Raw genomic sequence first — 19,479 nt, 5'->3', positions numbered from 1 at the left:
GAAATGGAGACATGCAGCTTCTGCCCCCAGGAGACAGACAAGCTGAGCCCCACACCTCCTCTGTGTAATGCTGCTCAGCCCCCTCCCCACCCCACAAGGCAGTGTGCGTAAACACTCATGCTGTGGTGCAAGGTACCCTACACCTTCCCAGGCTGTTCTTTCTGGAACAAAAAGCAGCTTCCCCCTGCTGCAGTTCAGTTTGCAGGTCAGTCCCAAGCCACCAGGTAGTCCAAACGAGCCAGAAAGGAATGTTCTTTTCTTATATTACTAAAAATGAATGTGCTCTTTAAAAGATACTCTAGCTTTCCATCTCTTCCATTTGCTTCTTTACCCAGTAGTCCTTGTTTCCTGGTCTTTTCCCCAGTCTTCCTCCCCCTCCTGCCCAACCCTTCCCCATGCTCCAATCTATACATCACCAGCCCCTCTCTCACCTTCTCCTGGAAGCTTTCCCAACTTGTCACCAACAACCAGAGTACTCTGGATTTGTCACAAGCATATTTATAATCAGGCCTTCCCAACTTGTCACCAACAACCAGAGTACTCTGGATTTGTCACAAGCATATTTATAATCAGGTATGATATGCAAAATATTTTAATATAAATACCTCCCAAGTGAGCAGCAACCAATCAATGGGAATGCACTAGAGGTAAGACAGGGAGGTCCCTGCTGTGCCAGATTTAACTCTTTGATTCCTGGGATCCAGGAGGGCAAGGTGGCTGGATTTGGGAGAAGGGGTTGCAGTGATCAGAGATGAAGGGAAAACACCTGAGACTTGACAGGCTTGGGATAGTGGCTATTTTATAACTGGAACAGAAGTATTTCCATTATTTTGATAAATAGCACAGGGAGCATAACCACTCAATGTCAGACTTTAAGATTGATTGCCTACATGTGTCTGAATTCCAGGAAGCCCTCTGTGAGGGTAGGTGATTCACCACATGGTTTTCAAATCAGACTGAAAAAGACTAGACAATAACAGAAGATGTATAATAAAGTTTTGTGTCTTTAGATAGACTTCACTTATTTAGAAAAAGACCAGCTTGTGGGATTGCTAACAACTGATGATAATAAAAAGAGCAGTCAATATTTACTCAGCATTGTTCCAGGTGCTGTGTCTGAAGGTCTATAAGGCAAAATTTAATCCCCATAGAGTGGCTGTAAATTAGCTTGGCTTGTCTTAACTTTCCAAACTGCTAACGCTCACTCTGTCTGAAAAGGAATGGAAAAAAAATATTCTCTGGTGATACTTATATCTCACAGGATTTGGCACATGAGAGGGGCTCAATAAGATTTGCCGAAGGAAAGAAAGGAGGACAAGCATTTTCTAACATTCGTTGAGTGCCCACCATGAAAAGGTCCCTGTACTGTGGGCTTTGAGAAGTATAAGACATAGACCACAAAGGCCTGCTCTCCCCACAGGAAAATTTCTACTGCTGTGATATTAATATTTCATAGAGCTTCTGTTTCACCCATGGTTATGGTGATGCTCACATTTGTGAATGTGATGTTAGGAAAGCTAGACACTATGAGGTCAAATAGCCACTGGACAGGTTTTATGTTATGTTGCTATATCATCAGATGCACACTAACCAATGTACTTCTGTGACTCAGAAGACATTTATCTTCTGGTTAAATAAAATAATTTTCAAATGAAGCATCTGATGCCCAGAAATTAGTTTCCTTAAATCTCTGGAGATTGGAGGGACTATTTTTGGTCTCACTGGTTTTTCTTAACTGACACATTTTCAGTTAACATATAAACAGGATAGATAATCCTTACCAGTATAGACAGGGCTTAGCCCCTTAAACTGACAAACAGCTTTTTCCAAACATAACACATAAGTAGTCTGAGAAACCAAAACTGTTCAAGCAACAAAGTCCATTAAAAAACAACAAAACATCTAAACATGCTTTGAAATGGTCAACTACGAACAATTTGACCCTCTTTGCTTCTCCTCCCATTTATTAATTTTATGTTTCACCTGTTTTAAATGGTTACAAAATTAGGTCTTAATGGAATAGACCAACAGTGCTTGAAGGAATAGGGCAGTTGTATTGGTATAGTAATGAATGAGTCACAGAGCACTTCACACAGCACTGGCGATGGCCCCAAGGTTTTCCCAGCCTGTCTGGTGATGATAGGCTGCCCTAAATGCAAATCTAGAGATGGGAAGACTATCTTAGATGGACGCAGCTCCTTCTAAGGAAAGTAAAAGCACTAGCATTGGGCATCACCCCCACCATCAGGTGTGGCAGTGGAATGATCTCTTATGCCTATTCATATGGTTTTCTGGGAAAGAAATGCCAACTAAATTACAGTTTTCATTACTATTTAGGCCATCCATCTGCACAGCTTAGTGCACACCTTTTCTTAGCCTCCCTACACTCATAGTTGTACACAGATTGGTGGTGGGTAACATTGGATGCATCGGTAACCGCCCATCGGCCTTCGTGCTTTTCCCTAGTTTACACATCCAGCGACTTCTCCAATCTTCCTTATGTCTTCCTACACATTTCCTCTGTACCATGGAAGCAACAGAGGAAAAGGAACACGCCCCAGAAAAGAGATTATAAATATTCCCTTTTTATATCTTCAATAAGTAATTGTATGCTTTTAACAAGAGTATTGCATATATAGACTGTAAAAGATGATTTGTAATAAAAATTGAACTGAATTACTAATAAACAGAAAGAGTTATTATAAATTAATGCAAAATACTAATGATTGGGCAATTGTTCATTTTTATGGAAGTTCCGGTTATCATTTGCTTGTAGTGGCTAGTTTCCTCTAATTCTGGTGCTCTTATGGGGCTGAATTTTATTTGCTGTGGTTGGAACTAATAATACAAAAAGCTCATCTGGCTTAATCAGTTTATTTAAATTCAAAAGAAGTCTAAAAGTCTAATCTGCCACTTGCCTTAGAGTAGAGCTATGTCAGTTCCATAGTTAACGTTTTAAATCAAGCCCCAATGTAAATAACCATTCCATTTTCCTACACTTTCACTTGTCCATATCCTTCTAGAAATGTGCTGGCCAAATGTTAAACTCAGCCTTTGCTACCTGACTTGGACCCATAAAAATGACGAGTCAATATAAATCTGCTCACTTACTCAAATCAAGGCCTTAATTTTTTTCCCCCACTTTCAAAAGTGCCTTGAGAAATTTTGAAACTAGAGAAACTGAGACTGTGAGTGTCTGATAGTCACTTAGAAAAGTCTGCTAATCAACTTATGTGTCACCAGCATCAAAAAAAGTGGTCTGTTTGATTGGATTTTTTCACTTTCAAACTGTAGATAGTTAATAAATCCTCCTAGGCTTAATCAACTTTGACTCAACTTACCACTTGTGCTGATATGCCTCATGCAGTCTTCTCACAATTGTCCAACGTGTCCGGACTGTTGCCAATATGTATCCCTGCTGTTATGTTTCACTCTAACTGTCAATGTATGCGGCTATCTTCTTTGCTAGATTAGGAACATATAAGGGAAGACAGAGGTATACCAAATTATGATTGGGTTTTGTTTTTTTCAGAGCAACTTTTGCTGTCTCTTGAGCTCTCACAACCATCAGGAGTTGAGGTGAGGGAATATAATCACCTCCACTTGACAGATGAGAAAATTGAGGCACAGGCTATTATAAATTAGTTGTAAATGTTTATATGACCATTTTGGAATGAAGCCAGAATTCCAGGATCGTCCCACTATAATCCATCGCTACTTTAAACTCTAGATTAGTCATGCCGTGTTAATCAGCCCTGGCAAGTTTCAGCAGGAAAAAATATCAAAGAAAAACAGATCTGAGGCTCTTCTGAAAAATAAATGCCAGCGTTGGCATTGATTGTGAGAACAAGAATAATAAAGGAGTAAAGCGCTTGGTAGACAGGCCAGAGAGAAGCACAATGATGGAGAAACTGAACTAGTATTAGGAAGGTTGTTTTAAATATCATGTACTTTTATCTACTATGCAGAGAAGGTGTTAGCAGGAATAATAATGAGGATGGTGATGATGATAATAATAATAATAATAATAATAATACTTATAGGGGGCTTATTATGTGCCCAGAACTGTTCAAACACTTTATATGTGTTAACTCTTAATCCTTACCAAAAATCTGTGAGTTAGGAACTATTGTTATCTTTATTTACAAATATGGCAGCTGGAGGCCACAAGTACCCAGATCAGAGCTGGGTTGGAGCCCAAGCTGTCCAGTCCCAGAGATTGCTCCTTTTGCCACAAGTTTAAGCCAATCTTCCGGGAGAGGTTACATGACAGATGGGCTTCGGTTATGTAACTACAGGGCAAAAGCATCTGTCCTGATATCGGGGTTTCACTAAGTTGATTTCACACGTGTGGAATGCTAAGAAGTCTGAGGGGGTTCTTCCACGGCCTTCCCGTGACCAGCTCTGGGGTCCCCAGCAGGCTCTTGGATGCCCCATGTCCCTGCAGGCCACTTTCAGAGCAGACTGTCTGCCCTCAATTGTGGGAGTCAGCATTCTCCATTTCACAGCCTGGCCTGCTCTCTTGAAACCACCAGTCATGTGTTGAAAATAGTGAGTGGCCAAGTCCCAACTCAAAGAGGCGGAACTCAGTAGGTCAGGCTGTGACCCTGGCCCTCAACTGAAATTCTTAATCCCCCAGGGCCCTTTCCGGAGTCTGCTGATCAATGACGTGGCCTACACCAAGACACAGTTGAAATCATTCCCAACCAATGCATCTGGCAGAGGCCTATTAACTGTTTGAATAATAGGTCATATAAAAATCCATTGCTCTTCCCATGGAAAATGATTGGGATATAGTTGTCTACTAGCTATTCCTGTGGGCAAAAACTCCTATTGTTAATCCCTTTAACAATCTCCTAATTAATGTTTTCTCTTTTTCTTCCATATTTTAATTGACTTTTTCAATTAGGAGCATACTAGGAAAAGATTCTAAAAATTACGTGTTTTAAAATAAGCAATTAGAAAATCTCATGTTCCAATTAGGCTTTCTCTTTCTCACACCGACCTGATTCTTGAAATCTTTTCTTAGCCAAAGCGGCATGTATTCTATCCCACGCCATGTAACGGCCGTGTAATTCTGATAGCTCCCATCTGGTGTTCTGCCAAGTACCTATTACAGTTATTCAGCATCTTTCTTCATCGTGGTGAGAATCAACATTGGCACTTGGTGTTAGACTTTTCCATGCTTGCTTATTTTAATAAATGTAATTCAGCTGCAAACTCTTACCTGTTTCTAACTATCCTCTCTAATCTAAATATTCCTGGAGTAGAGATTATTTTGGGAGGTAGAATAAACTGCACACAAATCTTAGATAAACTCAGAATTATGTGTTGTTGTTTTTTTAAAAATAAGTGTTCTCCAAACAATGTAAACTATGATAAAATTAAAGGTATAAAATATAATAATCAGGGTAAATTTTACATATGGCATGAAACATAATCTGATCTTGGTAGTCTTCTGTTTAAAAAATTTCCATGGCAATGAAATTCATACCTTTTAACTTCACTTTCAAAGTTGTTATCTAGCTCCAGTAGACTACTTCCTACTTCATCTTTTATCAATCTACCGCCCCACCAACCCACACCCCACTGTATTCCATCCTTGAGCTACTTTGTGAAAGTCCCCAGATGGTATATGCTCTTCCTCTTGTTCTCATTTTGTATTCTGCCCCTCAACACACACACACACACACACACACACACACGCGCGCGCGCTTCTGCTACCACTCACTACTTTGCCAAATTCATTCTCATCCTTCAGGTCTGAATTTAAATGTCACTTCTTCAGAGCCCTTCCCTGATCCACTAGTCTCATTTCTGACCCTCTCCCACCATTCTCTCAGCATTCTCCTCCAGAACTCGTATGTCAATGTGTAATCATACATTTATCTGTGTCATTATTTGGCTAGTATCCATCTTCACCCCTAGACTATAGGCTTCAGGAAGGGAGGCAACATATCTTGTGTTTGCTCACCTTCGGTTAACCAGCACTTAGCACAATACCTGGCACACAGTAGGACTTCAATCAATATTTCTTGAATGAACAAATGAATAAGACCCTGGAAGTATACCAAGAACAATGGTGAGTGTGATCCAAACCAGTTGCTATTTCCATACCTGGTGTGTCCCACCTGGAGTGAGCTAAGACCCTGAGAGGACCCACATGACTCAGGAGCTGCAGTCTCCATATTAGTACCTGGTGTGAGCCCATCTCCCTGCCCTTCACCCGGGCTCCTGTTTCTAGTCCCACACAACATGTCACAAGGATTCTGGAATGGCACCCTCCCATCTCCATAAGCTGGGCCAGGCCCCTTCTCTATGGCTGTTCCCCACCACTCTTATCTCTCTGGAAACAGCATTTAACCAAAAACTGAAAGAGAGGAAGAGTTAAAATAAAACCAAAAAAAAAAAAAAAAAAAACAATCCTAGCAGCCACAGGAAGATGTTTCCAAGACCTTTTTATCTTTATGTCTTAGACTAAAATCAGGAGACACTATTTTTGACACTTCTGTTTTGTTTCACAGTGATATACAAAGATGCTTCACATTTCTGCACACTGTCCTCTCCCATTCAGCTATGACAACTTGCTTTGATAATCAACAGTTTTTGTGTGATGATGTGTATCCTGACAAATCTTACGCCTTAACAAAAACCTCCTTACAAATTGTTTACTGTGTCAAATAGCTTGTTATATTTGACAGTAGCTTTTCCTTTAGGATTTTAGAATCCTATAAGATCCCTTAGTAAAATTCTACTGCCTGGAGTTTCCCAGAGTTTGTATTAGTATTCCCGTGGTACAACACACTTAAAAATGTTAATACTAGATTGAACTATGGTTCAGGGTTGTCTCTTTAAAAAATATGGTTATTTACAGAAATATCTTGTAGAATTGAAAGTAATGTTAAATATAAGATACTTGGATAAGTATAATTAAGTAATTTTTATCATGTTTTGATGCAAAACTTTATAAAAGAACAAAAAGCCATTCAAAATACAACTAAATCTGTTATCTTGCACTTACTGTAAACAAAATGTCATATACAAATATTTTTCTTTCTTTGGAAATATTAACCACACTTACTTTGTGCCTACTATGTGCCAAGTATTTTTCTAAACCTTGTGCATATATTAACTCATGCAACCCCACAACAGACCTTAAAGGAGAACACAATTATTTTCATTGTGCAGATGAAAAACAAATGGATGCACAAGAAATTCAAGTAATCTGCTCAAAGTAACACAACTAGAAAAGGCAGAGCCAAAGTTATGTGATCAGGCATCTGCCTCCAGAGCTGTGAGTTTAACCACTCCTCCATCCTCTTACCAATGCATGGATTGACCCAGGCAAATGATCTTTTTCCACTCCCAAATCCTCATATATGATTTATTATATTTTAAATTGTTATATGCCTTCTATTATATTATGAAGGATAATGCTAGATTTTTTTTTATCTTCCATGGGTTTTAACTATGGCTAATAAACAGCTTGGCATAATGATGTGAGTCAAGTAGAACTGGATTTAGAATCCAGCTCTACCACTTACCAATTATCTGACCTTAGGAAAGTTCCTTAATCTTTCTGAGCTCACTTGCTGTTTTGTAAAATAGGGATCATTACAGCTGTTTTCACGGGAAAATGAGATAATCACATATAAATTGTCTGGCATGTGGGTGATCGATAATATACCTTTCCCCAAGTGTGTAAGTAAGAACACTAGGAAATTACATTAATTCTTATGAAAAAGAAGGTTCCATAAATAAATTACTAATTTGATATTGTAAATTATGTTCTATTGGCTGAAAACAATTTATACAGTTCCTTAAGAGTCCCAGTTGTATCAGGAGACAACAGCATTTACAAGAAAACCATAGTTTTTGTAGCCTAATCAAAATTTTCATGCTCAGTTACAAAGCATTACAGAAGACGAGTGATCAAGTTGACAATTATCTGAATGAGCAAAACTGAATAGCCGGAGTATAGAGGTGTGGATGTCTCACAAATTGCATCCCATTCTATGGAACTCTGCTTTCCCATATCCTCCCATTAAGCGCTCCTGTACCTTTGTGTACCTATACGTGGACCTTGTAAACCTGAGCCTTTCTGGTGTCAGCTTCCTAGTGAAGTGATTGTGACTAAAGAGAGTTTGGATTGAGGTTGTCAAAGAGAAGCCGGGGGCGGTTTAGCTTCTGTACAAGAAATGTCACTCTGCTTAATTCTCCTCCACCCTTGCTGATGGGCAGTAGCTATGTCTTGTATCCCATGGCCACCTCCCATCATATGTATGTATATGAACACCTGACATAAAGGCAGCCAATCCAAAGACTGGTCGCACACCTATGCTGTAGGAGCAGGCACCATCATAATACTTTCTTGGCAATTTGGTTTTAGCAAACTGAGAGACTAAAGCAATTATCAAGGGAGTGCAGAAAGGGAGGAAAAATAAAAGATGTCTCAAGCAAGTTGGTAGGTCTAGAGGGACTCTGGGATGTCACTAAACAGAAAAGTAAAGTTAGGATAAAAATTTCTCCCAAAACTTGCAGAGCAAAGTGGATGGAAAGAGAAAGAGAGATTCCTAGACTTCTTTGATTTAAATTATTTTTAATTATGGTTCCACTTTACCTGTATCTTTACAATAGACCTTCTAACTCTTGACCATGGAAAGCAGAGTGAAACATCCCAATATAAACTTGAGACTAAGGAGACACACACTGACACTGCCCTTTGTTATAGAATTTTATTAGCAGAAACAACCAGTTCCTTCTAATGTTCCCAGTACCTGCCTCTGTGTCCTCCCCATAGAGGCTGACACAATCTCCAATGCTGCTAACAGCGGGGCCTCAGGGCAAGACTGGCTGATGAGCACAGGGAGAGAGCCTGTGCTGCCAAAAGTGCAGCTGACACCAGTGGGAAGCAGAGTGAGAACTCCAGATGTTTAGAATTAGAATGACTATAAACAAATTTATATCCCCAGATCCACCAAGCTTGCTTTTTAAAATTATTTTTGTATCTGATAAACAAACCCATATTCTCCTTTCTCGGTTGCAAATAGACTAATTCTGTAGGGAATGATAATACTCATAGTGGTTAACACAGTTTGCTATTCTTTCCCCAGAAATTGTATAATTCACAACATGATTCTCTCAATTGGTAGTTTGGGGACTTCAATATAAACACTACCATTTTCAAAGACTCTTCAAGACTGGTTTTATGCACATGTGTCTCCTTATTCATTTTTTTCGCTGTGCCAACTTTCATGTCCAAATGTTACTTTAGCCATAAACGTTCTTCACTATGTCATATCATGACATTACATTTGATACAATTGTCATGGGAGTAGCAACTTTTGTGCAGCAAACTAATCAGTTGCAAGAGATTATCTGAATTTGTGACTGGAAATTTTACCTATGCATCTGTGACTAAGAAGAGTCCACTCTCATACTATCATTGCCTCTTCAATAATTTGAATGAGGGGTGTCTTCAGCCAATCTGAAACACACATTTCAAGAGGTTCTTACTATTACTCCCACTTTGTCATCACTCCAGCATGCAAAAACTGATGTCTAGCAGGTTCAAAGCCTCCTTTTGATACGTCACAATAAATAGGCCCTCCATACTGCCTAGGAGAAAGGTGTGTCTTTACTCTCAGCAGTCACATTTCTGTAGAGTCTATTGTCAGACATAGAATCCATTAAAAACAACCACAATCGATCTCAGGCAGCTTCTCTACTCAACAGGTTTGAGCAAGGTTGATAATTGCCTATGCCTGAATCACCCCTTATATGTTCCAACTGTGTTCTATGTTCCAACACATGCGTGCATGCACAAACACACATACACAAATGGGATCCTTACCTTTGTATATATGGAGTGATTGTGAAATGGTTGACAATAGAGTTGAAAGCTACCAATAACAGTCCTAAACCAAAACGTTCATTTTACAGGGCCGTTGTTCAAGAGAGAACTGCAAGTATCTTCATCCTCCAACACATTTAAAAACTCAACTAGAAATTAATGGGAGGAACAATTTGATCCAGCAAAAAACTGCAGCAGCAATGCTTGCCCAGCAGATGCAATTTATGTTTCCAGGAACCCCACTTCATCCAGTGGTGAGTACATCGCATCTAATGAAGGGCTTGATGATTAAAGTGTTGGTGTGGGCGATGCCACATTGACCTCGGGTGGCCTCCCTCCACTTTGTCTCTGGCTACAATTAAAGCAAATAGCTTTGACGCTAAAGGGATGCCGAAAATAGAGTTTTTAAAATTATTAACATGGGAACATGTGTGTGGAAACAGTAGGCAAAGACAATTTCTACTCAATATCTGGGTGCCACGCCAGCTCTTTCTCACCAGTAAACTCTGTATTTGAACCATCTTAGAATGCTAATAGTTCTACATTTTCATCTGGAGTATGAATTGATGATCTCTGTGAAGAAGAGGTTTTGATGCCTAAACTTTTTTTTAGCAAGATAGTTGACCGATAATTTAGTTCAATGGCATCATTTTAAGAATGAGGAGTGAGAAACCAGAGGTGTTAAGTCATCTGGCCAGGGTCAAGCGGCTAGGAAGTTGTGGAGCTGGGACTGGGACTCAGACATCTTGACCAGTCTGCCCCACCTGGAGCCTGACACCAGGCCAAAAGGATGTCCTAGTCACCTACACCTCCTGTCTCTCCGAGGCCTGCTGGCCAGTGTGGCAGCCGCGGCAAGGACCACAAGGTTAAATGTATTGTTGTGTAATATTTTCTCCCGGATTTATGAAATCATAAAGCATTTCAAAGTCCTTCCTTAGCGGACTGGAAATCATTTTAGAAATGAGGTCCTGGAGGAAAGGAGTGCATTTGGCTTTAGCAGATTTCATTTATATTTGTCAAAAACAAGCTAATTGTTTTGAAAAAAACAAAGCCAGTGAAGTGAATAAAATTTGCCTTTTTTTAAAAAAAAAAAGTACATACACAAAAGACTATTGTTTAAAAATCAGCCTTTGTTGTATGAAAATTCTATGTTATTGAAAGCTGCTAACTTAAAAGGGATAGCTACCAGTGAGCTGAATTTTTGTATTGTGTTCTGTGAGATGAGATGGGGAGGGTGGGTGTGGCTTGGGATGAGGGAAGAGAAACTGGGAAACTAATCTGCTTATCTCAAGGTCAAGAATCTGCTTATCTGAAGGTCAAGAATGATGGCACAAAGTAGCCAGGAACAAGCTCTACCCAGAGTAAAAAAAAAAAAAGTGCCAGGCACAGGTGGCTCCAGGATAAATAGGATATAGTCTTTTAGGGATAGATAGATTTGTGGCAAGGGCAAAGTAAGATTCGGGCACAGGGAACTGTGATTTGGATAAGGCAGGAAAGGCTGCTTGGAGGAGGTGCCAAATAAGTGTGTCCTAAAGAATGAGTAGAAGTTAGCCTTGATGTAAGGAAAACACAAATAGCATTCTAAACACATTTAACACCAAAAATAGGCATTTAAGTGGATCTATTTAAAACCACACACATGTATAATTTATGGCTCTCTTTATTGATGCATGGATATAAGTTACTTTTTAAATTATCTAAATGCTAAAATAGTTTAGTTACATGACATTAAATAATGTCTATGGCAATAAATTTAGAACATCCAAGGTCAGCATGGTAACAATGTAGTATATATATAATTTTAATCATTCGCTTCTTATTTATTTATAATTAATAAGGATTGACCCTGGTACTCAATAATAGCAATGTCAATAAGAAAACTCATTCCTGTTACTATTAGTTGAACTTTTTTTGAAAGTTATGTATAATTTCAAATATTAATTAGAAGTTAATAACCATGATTATGAAAAAGGTATAGTACATTTAAATATTTTAATAAAGATTGTTACAGCCGAAACCGGTTTGGCTCAGTGGACAGAGCATCGGCCTGCGGACTGAAGGGTCCGGGGTTCGATTCCGGTCAAGGGCATGTACCTTGGTTGCGGGCACATCCCCAGTGGGAGATGTGCAGGAGGCAGCTGATCGATGTTTCTCTCTCATCGATGTTTCTGACTCTCTATCCCTCTCCCTTCCACTCTGTGAAATATCAATAAAATATATTTAAAAAAAAAAAAAAAAAGATTGTTACATTATAAGAAGTATTAGAATAAAGTGTGATAAACTTATTCATCAACTCTACAAACAAATGACTTCAGAGTCTCAGGAATTAATCAGTGACCTAGTACAGTATAGTAGGCCAAATAGTGGCTCTCAAAAGTACCTGGAACCTGTAAATGTTACCTTAAATGGAAACAGGGTCTTTGCAGATGTAATTAAGCTAGGTATCTTGAGCTGAGAAAATCCTCCAGGATTAAATGCAATCACCTCTCTCTCTCTGTCTATATCACCCAAAGACCTAGCTTTTTCTCTGGATAATCAGCAACCCCGGAGGCAGCAGGAGACAGTAGCCAGGATCTGACTAATGGTCACAGTGTCTAGAGCCAGGCGTCCTCAAACTACGGCCCGCGGGCCACATGCGGCCCGCTGAGGACATTTATCCGGCCCGCCGGGTGCCGCTGCCTGTCCTGCTTAGCAGCCGACTCGTCCCGGGCCCGCAGTGCGCATAGGAATTTGTTCATAGTTTTTTTTTTAAACTATAGTCCGGCGCTCCAACGGTCTGAGGGACAGTGAACTGGCCCCCTGTTTAAAAAGTTTGAGGACCCCTGGACCCCTGGCAGGCTAAAGATAACATCTTAACCTAAGTTAAATGTAAGTTCCCGAGTTCTAAGGTGGAACCACGCCCTGGCTACTTTCCCATGAAACCAGGACAAAAGGTCATAAGAACAGACCTCAGAGCTGTCCTCAATACCTGCAGAAATGATTTATTACCCTTACATCACCTCTGACCAATCAGTTCCCAGCACGATCCTGAACCCCTAACCTATGATGGCTTGTGATTTTGCCCTATATAGTCTGCCACTGGAAAGTTCAGACTTTTGAGCATTAGCTTCCCATTCTCCTGGATGGCACCATTCAAAATAAAATAGCCAATATTTACCTACTGCATAAATAAATAAACAATCAAACAAATAAATAAATGCAATTACAACTACCCTTATAAGAGAGATATAAAGGGTGAGTTGACACAGACAGGAGGAGAAAGCCAATGTGCCCACAGAGGTCGAAAATGGAGTGATGTGGTCACAAACCAAGGGATGCCAGGTGCCACCAGAAGATGGAAGGGACAAGGAACCCTTCCTAGAGACTCCAGAGGGAGTGTGGTCTTGCCAACATCTTGACTTTGACCCAGTGAAACTGATTCATGATTCCAGAACTATGAAAGGATAAATGTGTGTTGTTTTAAGCTACCGGGTTTGTGGGAATTTGTTAGATTAGCCACAAGAAACATGCAGAAATTGCTTAAGATAAAATAGAGTCACAAGTACCACTCCATTTTTAGGTTTCTTTGAAGTTAAACTTCTCTATATTTTTCTACACCCTCTATCTCCCATCCACCCTTAAATCTTTTACCAATGTTCTTCATATTTCTAAATTAAGAGTCACTTTTGCCTTCATTATATTTGTTTGACCTCTTAGCAATATTCGGCTTATATAATCAATCTCTTCTTTGTGGAGCACTCCTTCCTCTCTGATCACTCCTTCCTCTTTCTCTATCATGTTTCTCTATGTGTTGAAGCTGCTAATTGAGGTCCCCAGCACTGGACGTCTCTCTCATCTACCCTCTCCTTCCTGGTCTCATCCATTCCTCTGGCTGTAAATCATCTACAGGCTAAGACCAATCCCAATGTATGCTTCCAGTCCAAACTTCTCTGAGCCTCAGGCTCCTGTATCCAACTTCCTATTGGACTCACCTTTAAATTTCTCACAGGATCTCAGCATGTTAAAGATCAAATTACTCATTCCACTACATTTCCATCTCAGTAAATGCAACCAGCAGTTTCAAACCGAAACCAAGCAGACTCTCTCTTGCATACTTTTTCATGTCTATTTCATCAGTAAGCCCTAATATATCTGCCTTCAAGTCCCAGCACCCTTGTCTGAGCTACCATAAACCTATTTATCAAAATACATTATGGGCATTTTCTTTCTAATCTCTCAGTTTGCTTTATTTCAATGTATCCTGCATATAGCAACCATAGGAACTTTTTAAATATATAAATAAAATCATATCACTCCCTTACTTAAAATATTTCAATGCTTTCCCATTTCACAGGGAACGAAGCCTAAACATATAACCTTATCTGTGATCTGGTCCTCACCCAGCTCACCACCTCACCCTGAATCCACTGAGACCAAGCCAAACCTTCAGTTCTGTGAACACATCCTGTGAACACACAAAGCTCTTGCTTGCCTCATGGTCTCTGTTCTTGCTGGAAGTATCCTATTACCCTTCGCTTGTTAACTTCATCTCATAAGGACTCTAAATCTCTTCCATGCAATTTACCACCAATCTCCATCACTATCAATGAAGTCTCCTCATTTCTACTTACCCATAAACATGAATTGTAATTTTGCTTGTTCTTGCCCATTAGAGTTTAAGTTTAATAAATGTACACACAGTGTTTTGGCATTGTGTCTATACCAAAAAGTATTTATTAAATAAATGAAAATACAATTCATTCCATCCTATCATAATTCTTCTATCTCAAACTCACTATATTTAAACATTCCCTGTTATTTTGTTTCTTCTAGCAATCTTTATCTCCCCATTTCTGATAGAATATAACAGTAATTGTTCTTTTCGTTCCCACCCCATCACACACACAACCTTTATATGTTCACTCAAGATGAAGAAGCAGGTGGGTAGCCTTTAGTAGAACAGAGATTTAAGAACCTATACAATACAGTGCTTGGGGACAAACTCTTACATTGAGTATTCTACCCTTCAGTGATGCTTCTGGGAGTAAAGGGGGGAGTTTTAAGGGGTATCATGTTTTAAGCCTTTCAGTTTAAGTGCCAAATACGTACCCTTTGAAGTCAAAGCTTTCTAAAATGAATGAACTCTCATGCTCTTGTTTTAAAGTCAATTGATGAAATTTTAGAGCCATAAATATCCCAGGCCACTTAGTTATTACTACTCAGTACCAGCCCTTCCTTGCCACGACAAAATATCAAAGACCATGTGGATGTGTGTGTGTTAAATCTTTGAACCTGGAACTACTGATATAATATACTGTGAAAGAAGAGTGGAGAGTTCTGGGGAGAGAAATCCGGAAATGTGGGGTGAAGTATGGAGGGAAAAAATAGCAAGACCAGCATTTCAGAAGCTATTTTCTTCCAGAAGACTTTTTGTGGTTATTGTCTTCTGACCTCTCCAGCTGCAGCTAGTGCTGAGAGATGACAAGGACCAAATGGATCCCATCTCAGACAGCCTGGCAACAGCCCTTCTGCAGAAATCATGAGCCAGTTCTCCCAAGCTCTCGTTGGTACACTTCCAGGGACAGAATCATTTGGAGGTGCTGCCAGCTAAGAACCGAATTGAGACACCATGATGTGTTGTCAGCCTAGACTCTGCCTCTAGAAGTTTAATTTGAATTTGGAATCTGAGAACCCATTTCCCAAGGCAGCAGCATCCCACACAGCTGTTCAGAGCAACCCTACATCTCTCATCTGTAGGAGGCCCTGGATGACTGTGGGCCACAGTTCCCCGCCAACGCTCACCCTTTACACTCCAAAAACATAAGAGCAGCTAGTGTTTTTTCTTCTTTGGTTTTAAGACATTACCAACAAAATCTAGTGAGTGCAGAAGAATGGAAATAGCCCCAGTCTTGGAGCCAAGAATCCTGGTTATTTTGTCCTGCCTCTACCTCAGCAGCAATGACCTTGGGTAATCCTTTTAGTCTCTACACTAAATTGCTTTCACCTGTGAGACTGTGCAGTTCTCACTGCCATACTTGCTTCTCACGGATATTGACAAGTTTAAAGAATACAATGTGTGTGAGAAGGGATTAGCCAAAGAACATATATGCATAACCCATAGACACAAACAACAGTGTGCTGAAGGCCAGGGGGAGAGGGGTAGGAGCAGGTGGGCAAAGAGGGGGGATGGGAGCATATGTATTAGGGTAAGCAATAAAAATAAGTAAAAAAAAAAGAAAAGAAACAAGCTACCAACATAACAGCACAGTAGCCACACAGTAAAGCAAATATATATTAAGACAAACAATCCAATTAAAAAATGGGCAGGACACCTGAATAGACATTTCTCCAAAGAGGACATACAAATGGCCAAGAAACATATGAAAAAAATGCTCAAATGTTTTTACTTTTGAATAATACTTTTTATTAACTATAACTATTAGCAATAAACAAACTAAAAGATCCATTTAAGATTATTAAATTAGATGAAAAAGTAACATATTTTGGAAAAGCAAAATTTAACTAATTACAATAGATTTGTTGGTATCCAAAAGGTTTTGGGAGATGAGTTTTGAGGTTCTGATATCCTATTGACTGTCAAGGCGTGCCCTGTATTTGTGTCACCACACTGATCCTGGCTTCTCATGATCCATGGAGAGAGAGTTAGAGATTTGCTTCTGTAGAAAGTCAAAAATGGAGGTGTGGGGGAGGGCTCTTTTCTCTAAATGTTTACTTTGATAAATAGTCTCTGGGTTAAATTACACATTTAGTACAAGTTTTGTTTTGTTTTTTAATATTTATTTTCCCTCCTCATCTATGACCGTGGTCCCCAAACTGGGCCACACACAGATCCTGTAGCAAAAATTTTAAATGCAAATTTCAAGGCCCCTGCCTAGACCTGTTGAGCCAGAATTTGTGATATCTTTGTTTATGACCCCTCCCCCCAAGCACTTCTGATATAGCTGGTTCTTTGTATCGCTGATCTGTTATGATTTATGACCTCTCAGGATTGACTTTTTTAAATCCTAACATTAGATAGCCCCTGTACCATTTTAATCACTTGGCTTTGTTTCAATAGTACTAAATTATAAAAGCTATAGTTACTGAAAACCACAACTTTCTATAATTATGACTCAAATGGGTTGAAAATAGAAAACATACACATATAAAATTTTGTAGAAAGTCAAGGAAGAAAAAAATCCCAACTGCCAGCTATTTCCCATGTTGAGACCTCATGTTGCAACATTCTTCCAAAGTGAATTTTATGTCTAAGCCATAAAGATCTAAGATCCGCTCATGCAAGCAGCCCTAAGACCATTAGAGTCACCTCTTCCAGCCCCCAACCACAGTAAAGACTTTCAGCCTCTCCAAGAACTCCCTGCACAAACTATCAGTAATTTACTGTTTTCTAACATGATCATTTGTAAGAGATATTTTTCAGTTATTGCTGTCAACAAAAAATTTGTTTAATAAACATAGATTGTTATTTTTCCCATATGTTCAACAGCTCATTCAGAGCCATAAATAGACAACAAGAATGTTAACCACGATGTATAAATAGAGATGTACCATGGCATGGCCAACAGCACAATTCCGCATTAGAAAACTGCATTAGCATGTCATTGCAAATATCTGAAAATTGCTCCTAAAAATAAATAGATTAAAATCATCTAATAACTAAAAAACAAACAAACCAACAAAAACCATTCAGGTCCAATTCAATGTGAAATTTAGTCTAAGAAAAATCTTTATCTAGCTTCTTAAATTTTTAACATTGGTTCTTTAAAAAGTGAAGCGAAGTTTTCTTGTTCTCTTAAATGTATATTATTTCCTTTCTGAAAGGCATATTTTTAGGTGGAGCTTTATAAAATAATCATCCCATCAACCTATTTCTTCTTATCCCTGGACAAGGAGTACAGTGATAGAGAAGTTTAATAAGGTACTTTATGCCTTTATCACTGCTGCATTGATTATGTGACCAAACCAACTTTCAACAGTCAATTGAAAAATTGGCCACTTGAAAAGTTCAAGCTTTTCATTCAATCTTTTAAGAAAGAAAGGTTAGTTCAAGTCATACTTAAGCTAGAGAAGGAAATAGCAGGTCTATATTAAAACTGCAGATGAATTTTGAAAATATTCATGCTAATGAATATGGAAACATACTGGTAAGTATGAAAAAAATAAAATCCCAAGTAATGTCCACTTTTTGAGAATGTATAAACTTGGTCAGGCTATAATCAAGGTTTTTTTTTTTCTTTATTCCTCTCTCTTTGAGAGATATGTAGATGTAGGAGGAATCAAAGTATTCTATAGGTTTTACTACTTTAGTGTTATGAAATTTAATACTTTGGAATGATGAGCAATTAGAGTGAATATGTTTTGTTGAGGACACTTTCATAGAAATAAAAGTTTAACCTGTAAAGGTTTAACCTATTCCCTGTATTAGGTTCATATGATGTTCTCCAATGTTTTTGTATGTTTTTGAGAAGAGAGGGTCTATATGGATTTAATTTTTATTAAGCAAAACCAAACAGGGAAGTTTAATGAACTTACATAGTTCAGAATAGATTTATGCAACTAACATAGAGTCTTGTACAAGATGAATAAATTTTGCTCAAATGACACTTGCTGGTGATTTTTTAAAGTTTTATTCTAAAGATATCTTTATCCTGTGTTATCTTTCTTTAACAGCCCACTTTTCCTGTAGGTCCCGCGATAGGGACAAATACGGCGATTAGCTTTGCTCCTTACTTAGCACCTGTAACCCCTGGAGTTGGGTTAGTCCCAACAGAAATTCTACCCACCACACCCGTTATTGTTCCCGGAAGTCCACCTGTCACTGTCCCGGGCTCAACTACAACTCAGAAACTTCTCAGGACTGACAAACTGGAGGTACTTCCATTTTATTTGTGGTTTGAAATGCATTTGTGGTAGAAGTGTACTTCTATGTAGGTAAACGCTTGTAAGATATTGCACACACATTCATCTAAAAGCCATGCATTCATGATTCTTTGGTTTGAATTTGAGGCCAAGTATAAAGGAAATTAGTCTGTGGGAAAAGAGTACATTTAACACACAAAAAGCTGCAAAATATTAGCAACCAGCGGAACAATGAATCAATCACTATGGCAGCCATAGTGATGGCTCCTGAAGGTCTCCAGCTGGGCTAGGCCTTAGCCTTTGCTGGATTCTGGATTGGTCTCCAGGGGCAAGTCAGGAGCTCAGAAGCCAGAGCAGTGGAGGACACTCAGGGACAAGGATGGGAATAAGTCAGATTACTACTATTGACCAGTTGGTATGATCATATTTCAGTATTTTAGGAACTTGTATGGCTGTACTACAATGTTCTAGAATATCAGCCCTCGGTGTGTTGTTGGTAAACAGGGGGAATTGTAAACTGGGCAAATTTGTTGATTGGGACAGTTTCTTCAACTTACATTTAAGTGTTCTAAAAAAGCCAAGAAAACAAGTACATATATTTATAAAACATAATTCTTAAGTCCTGAGTCAAGTCAACCCATCTGTACTTTACTGGGTAAAATTTCTCTTTAATCGGAGTTAGAGGATTCATCAATTTATCTTAACTACTATTTATCCGGCGATATTTAATAGAGCATTTTATATGGGTGTGTAAAGATTTTAATCGA

At 38.9% G+C, this 19,479-nt stretch overlaps 1 protein-coding gene across 8 annotated transcripts in view; it reads left to right on the top strand.

Annotated features, from left to right (window-relative positions):
- MBNL2 (muscleblind like splicing regulator 2) overlaps positions 1 to 19,479 on the top strand; it is a 162,981-nt gene that overhangs the window by 100,434 nt on the left and 43,068 nt on the right. For all 8 annotated transcript variants that reach the window (XM_080661702.1, XM_080661703.1, XM_080661699.1 and 5 more), the window contains exons 3-4: positions 9,943 to 10,107; positions 18,524 to 18,724. In XM_080661702.1, the coding sequence (XP_080517828.1) occupies positions 9,943 to 10,107; positions 18,524 to 18,724 (366 nt within the window). The remainder of the gene's footprint in view (positions 1 to 9,942; positions 10,108 to 18,523; positions 18,725 to 19,479) is intronic.

The sequence above is a fragment of the Plecotus auritus genome (assembly GCF_963455305.1).
Source record: "Plecotus auritus genome assembly, chromosome: 3".
Lineage (NCBI taxonomy): Eukaryota > Metazoa > Chordata > Mammalia > Chiroptera > Vespertilionidae > Plecotus > Plecotus auritus.
This window is presented reverse-complemented; position numbering and strand designations above follow the sequence as displayed.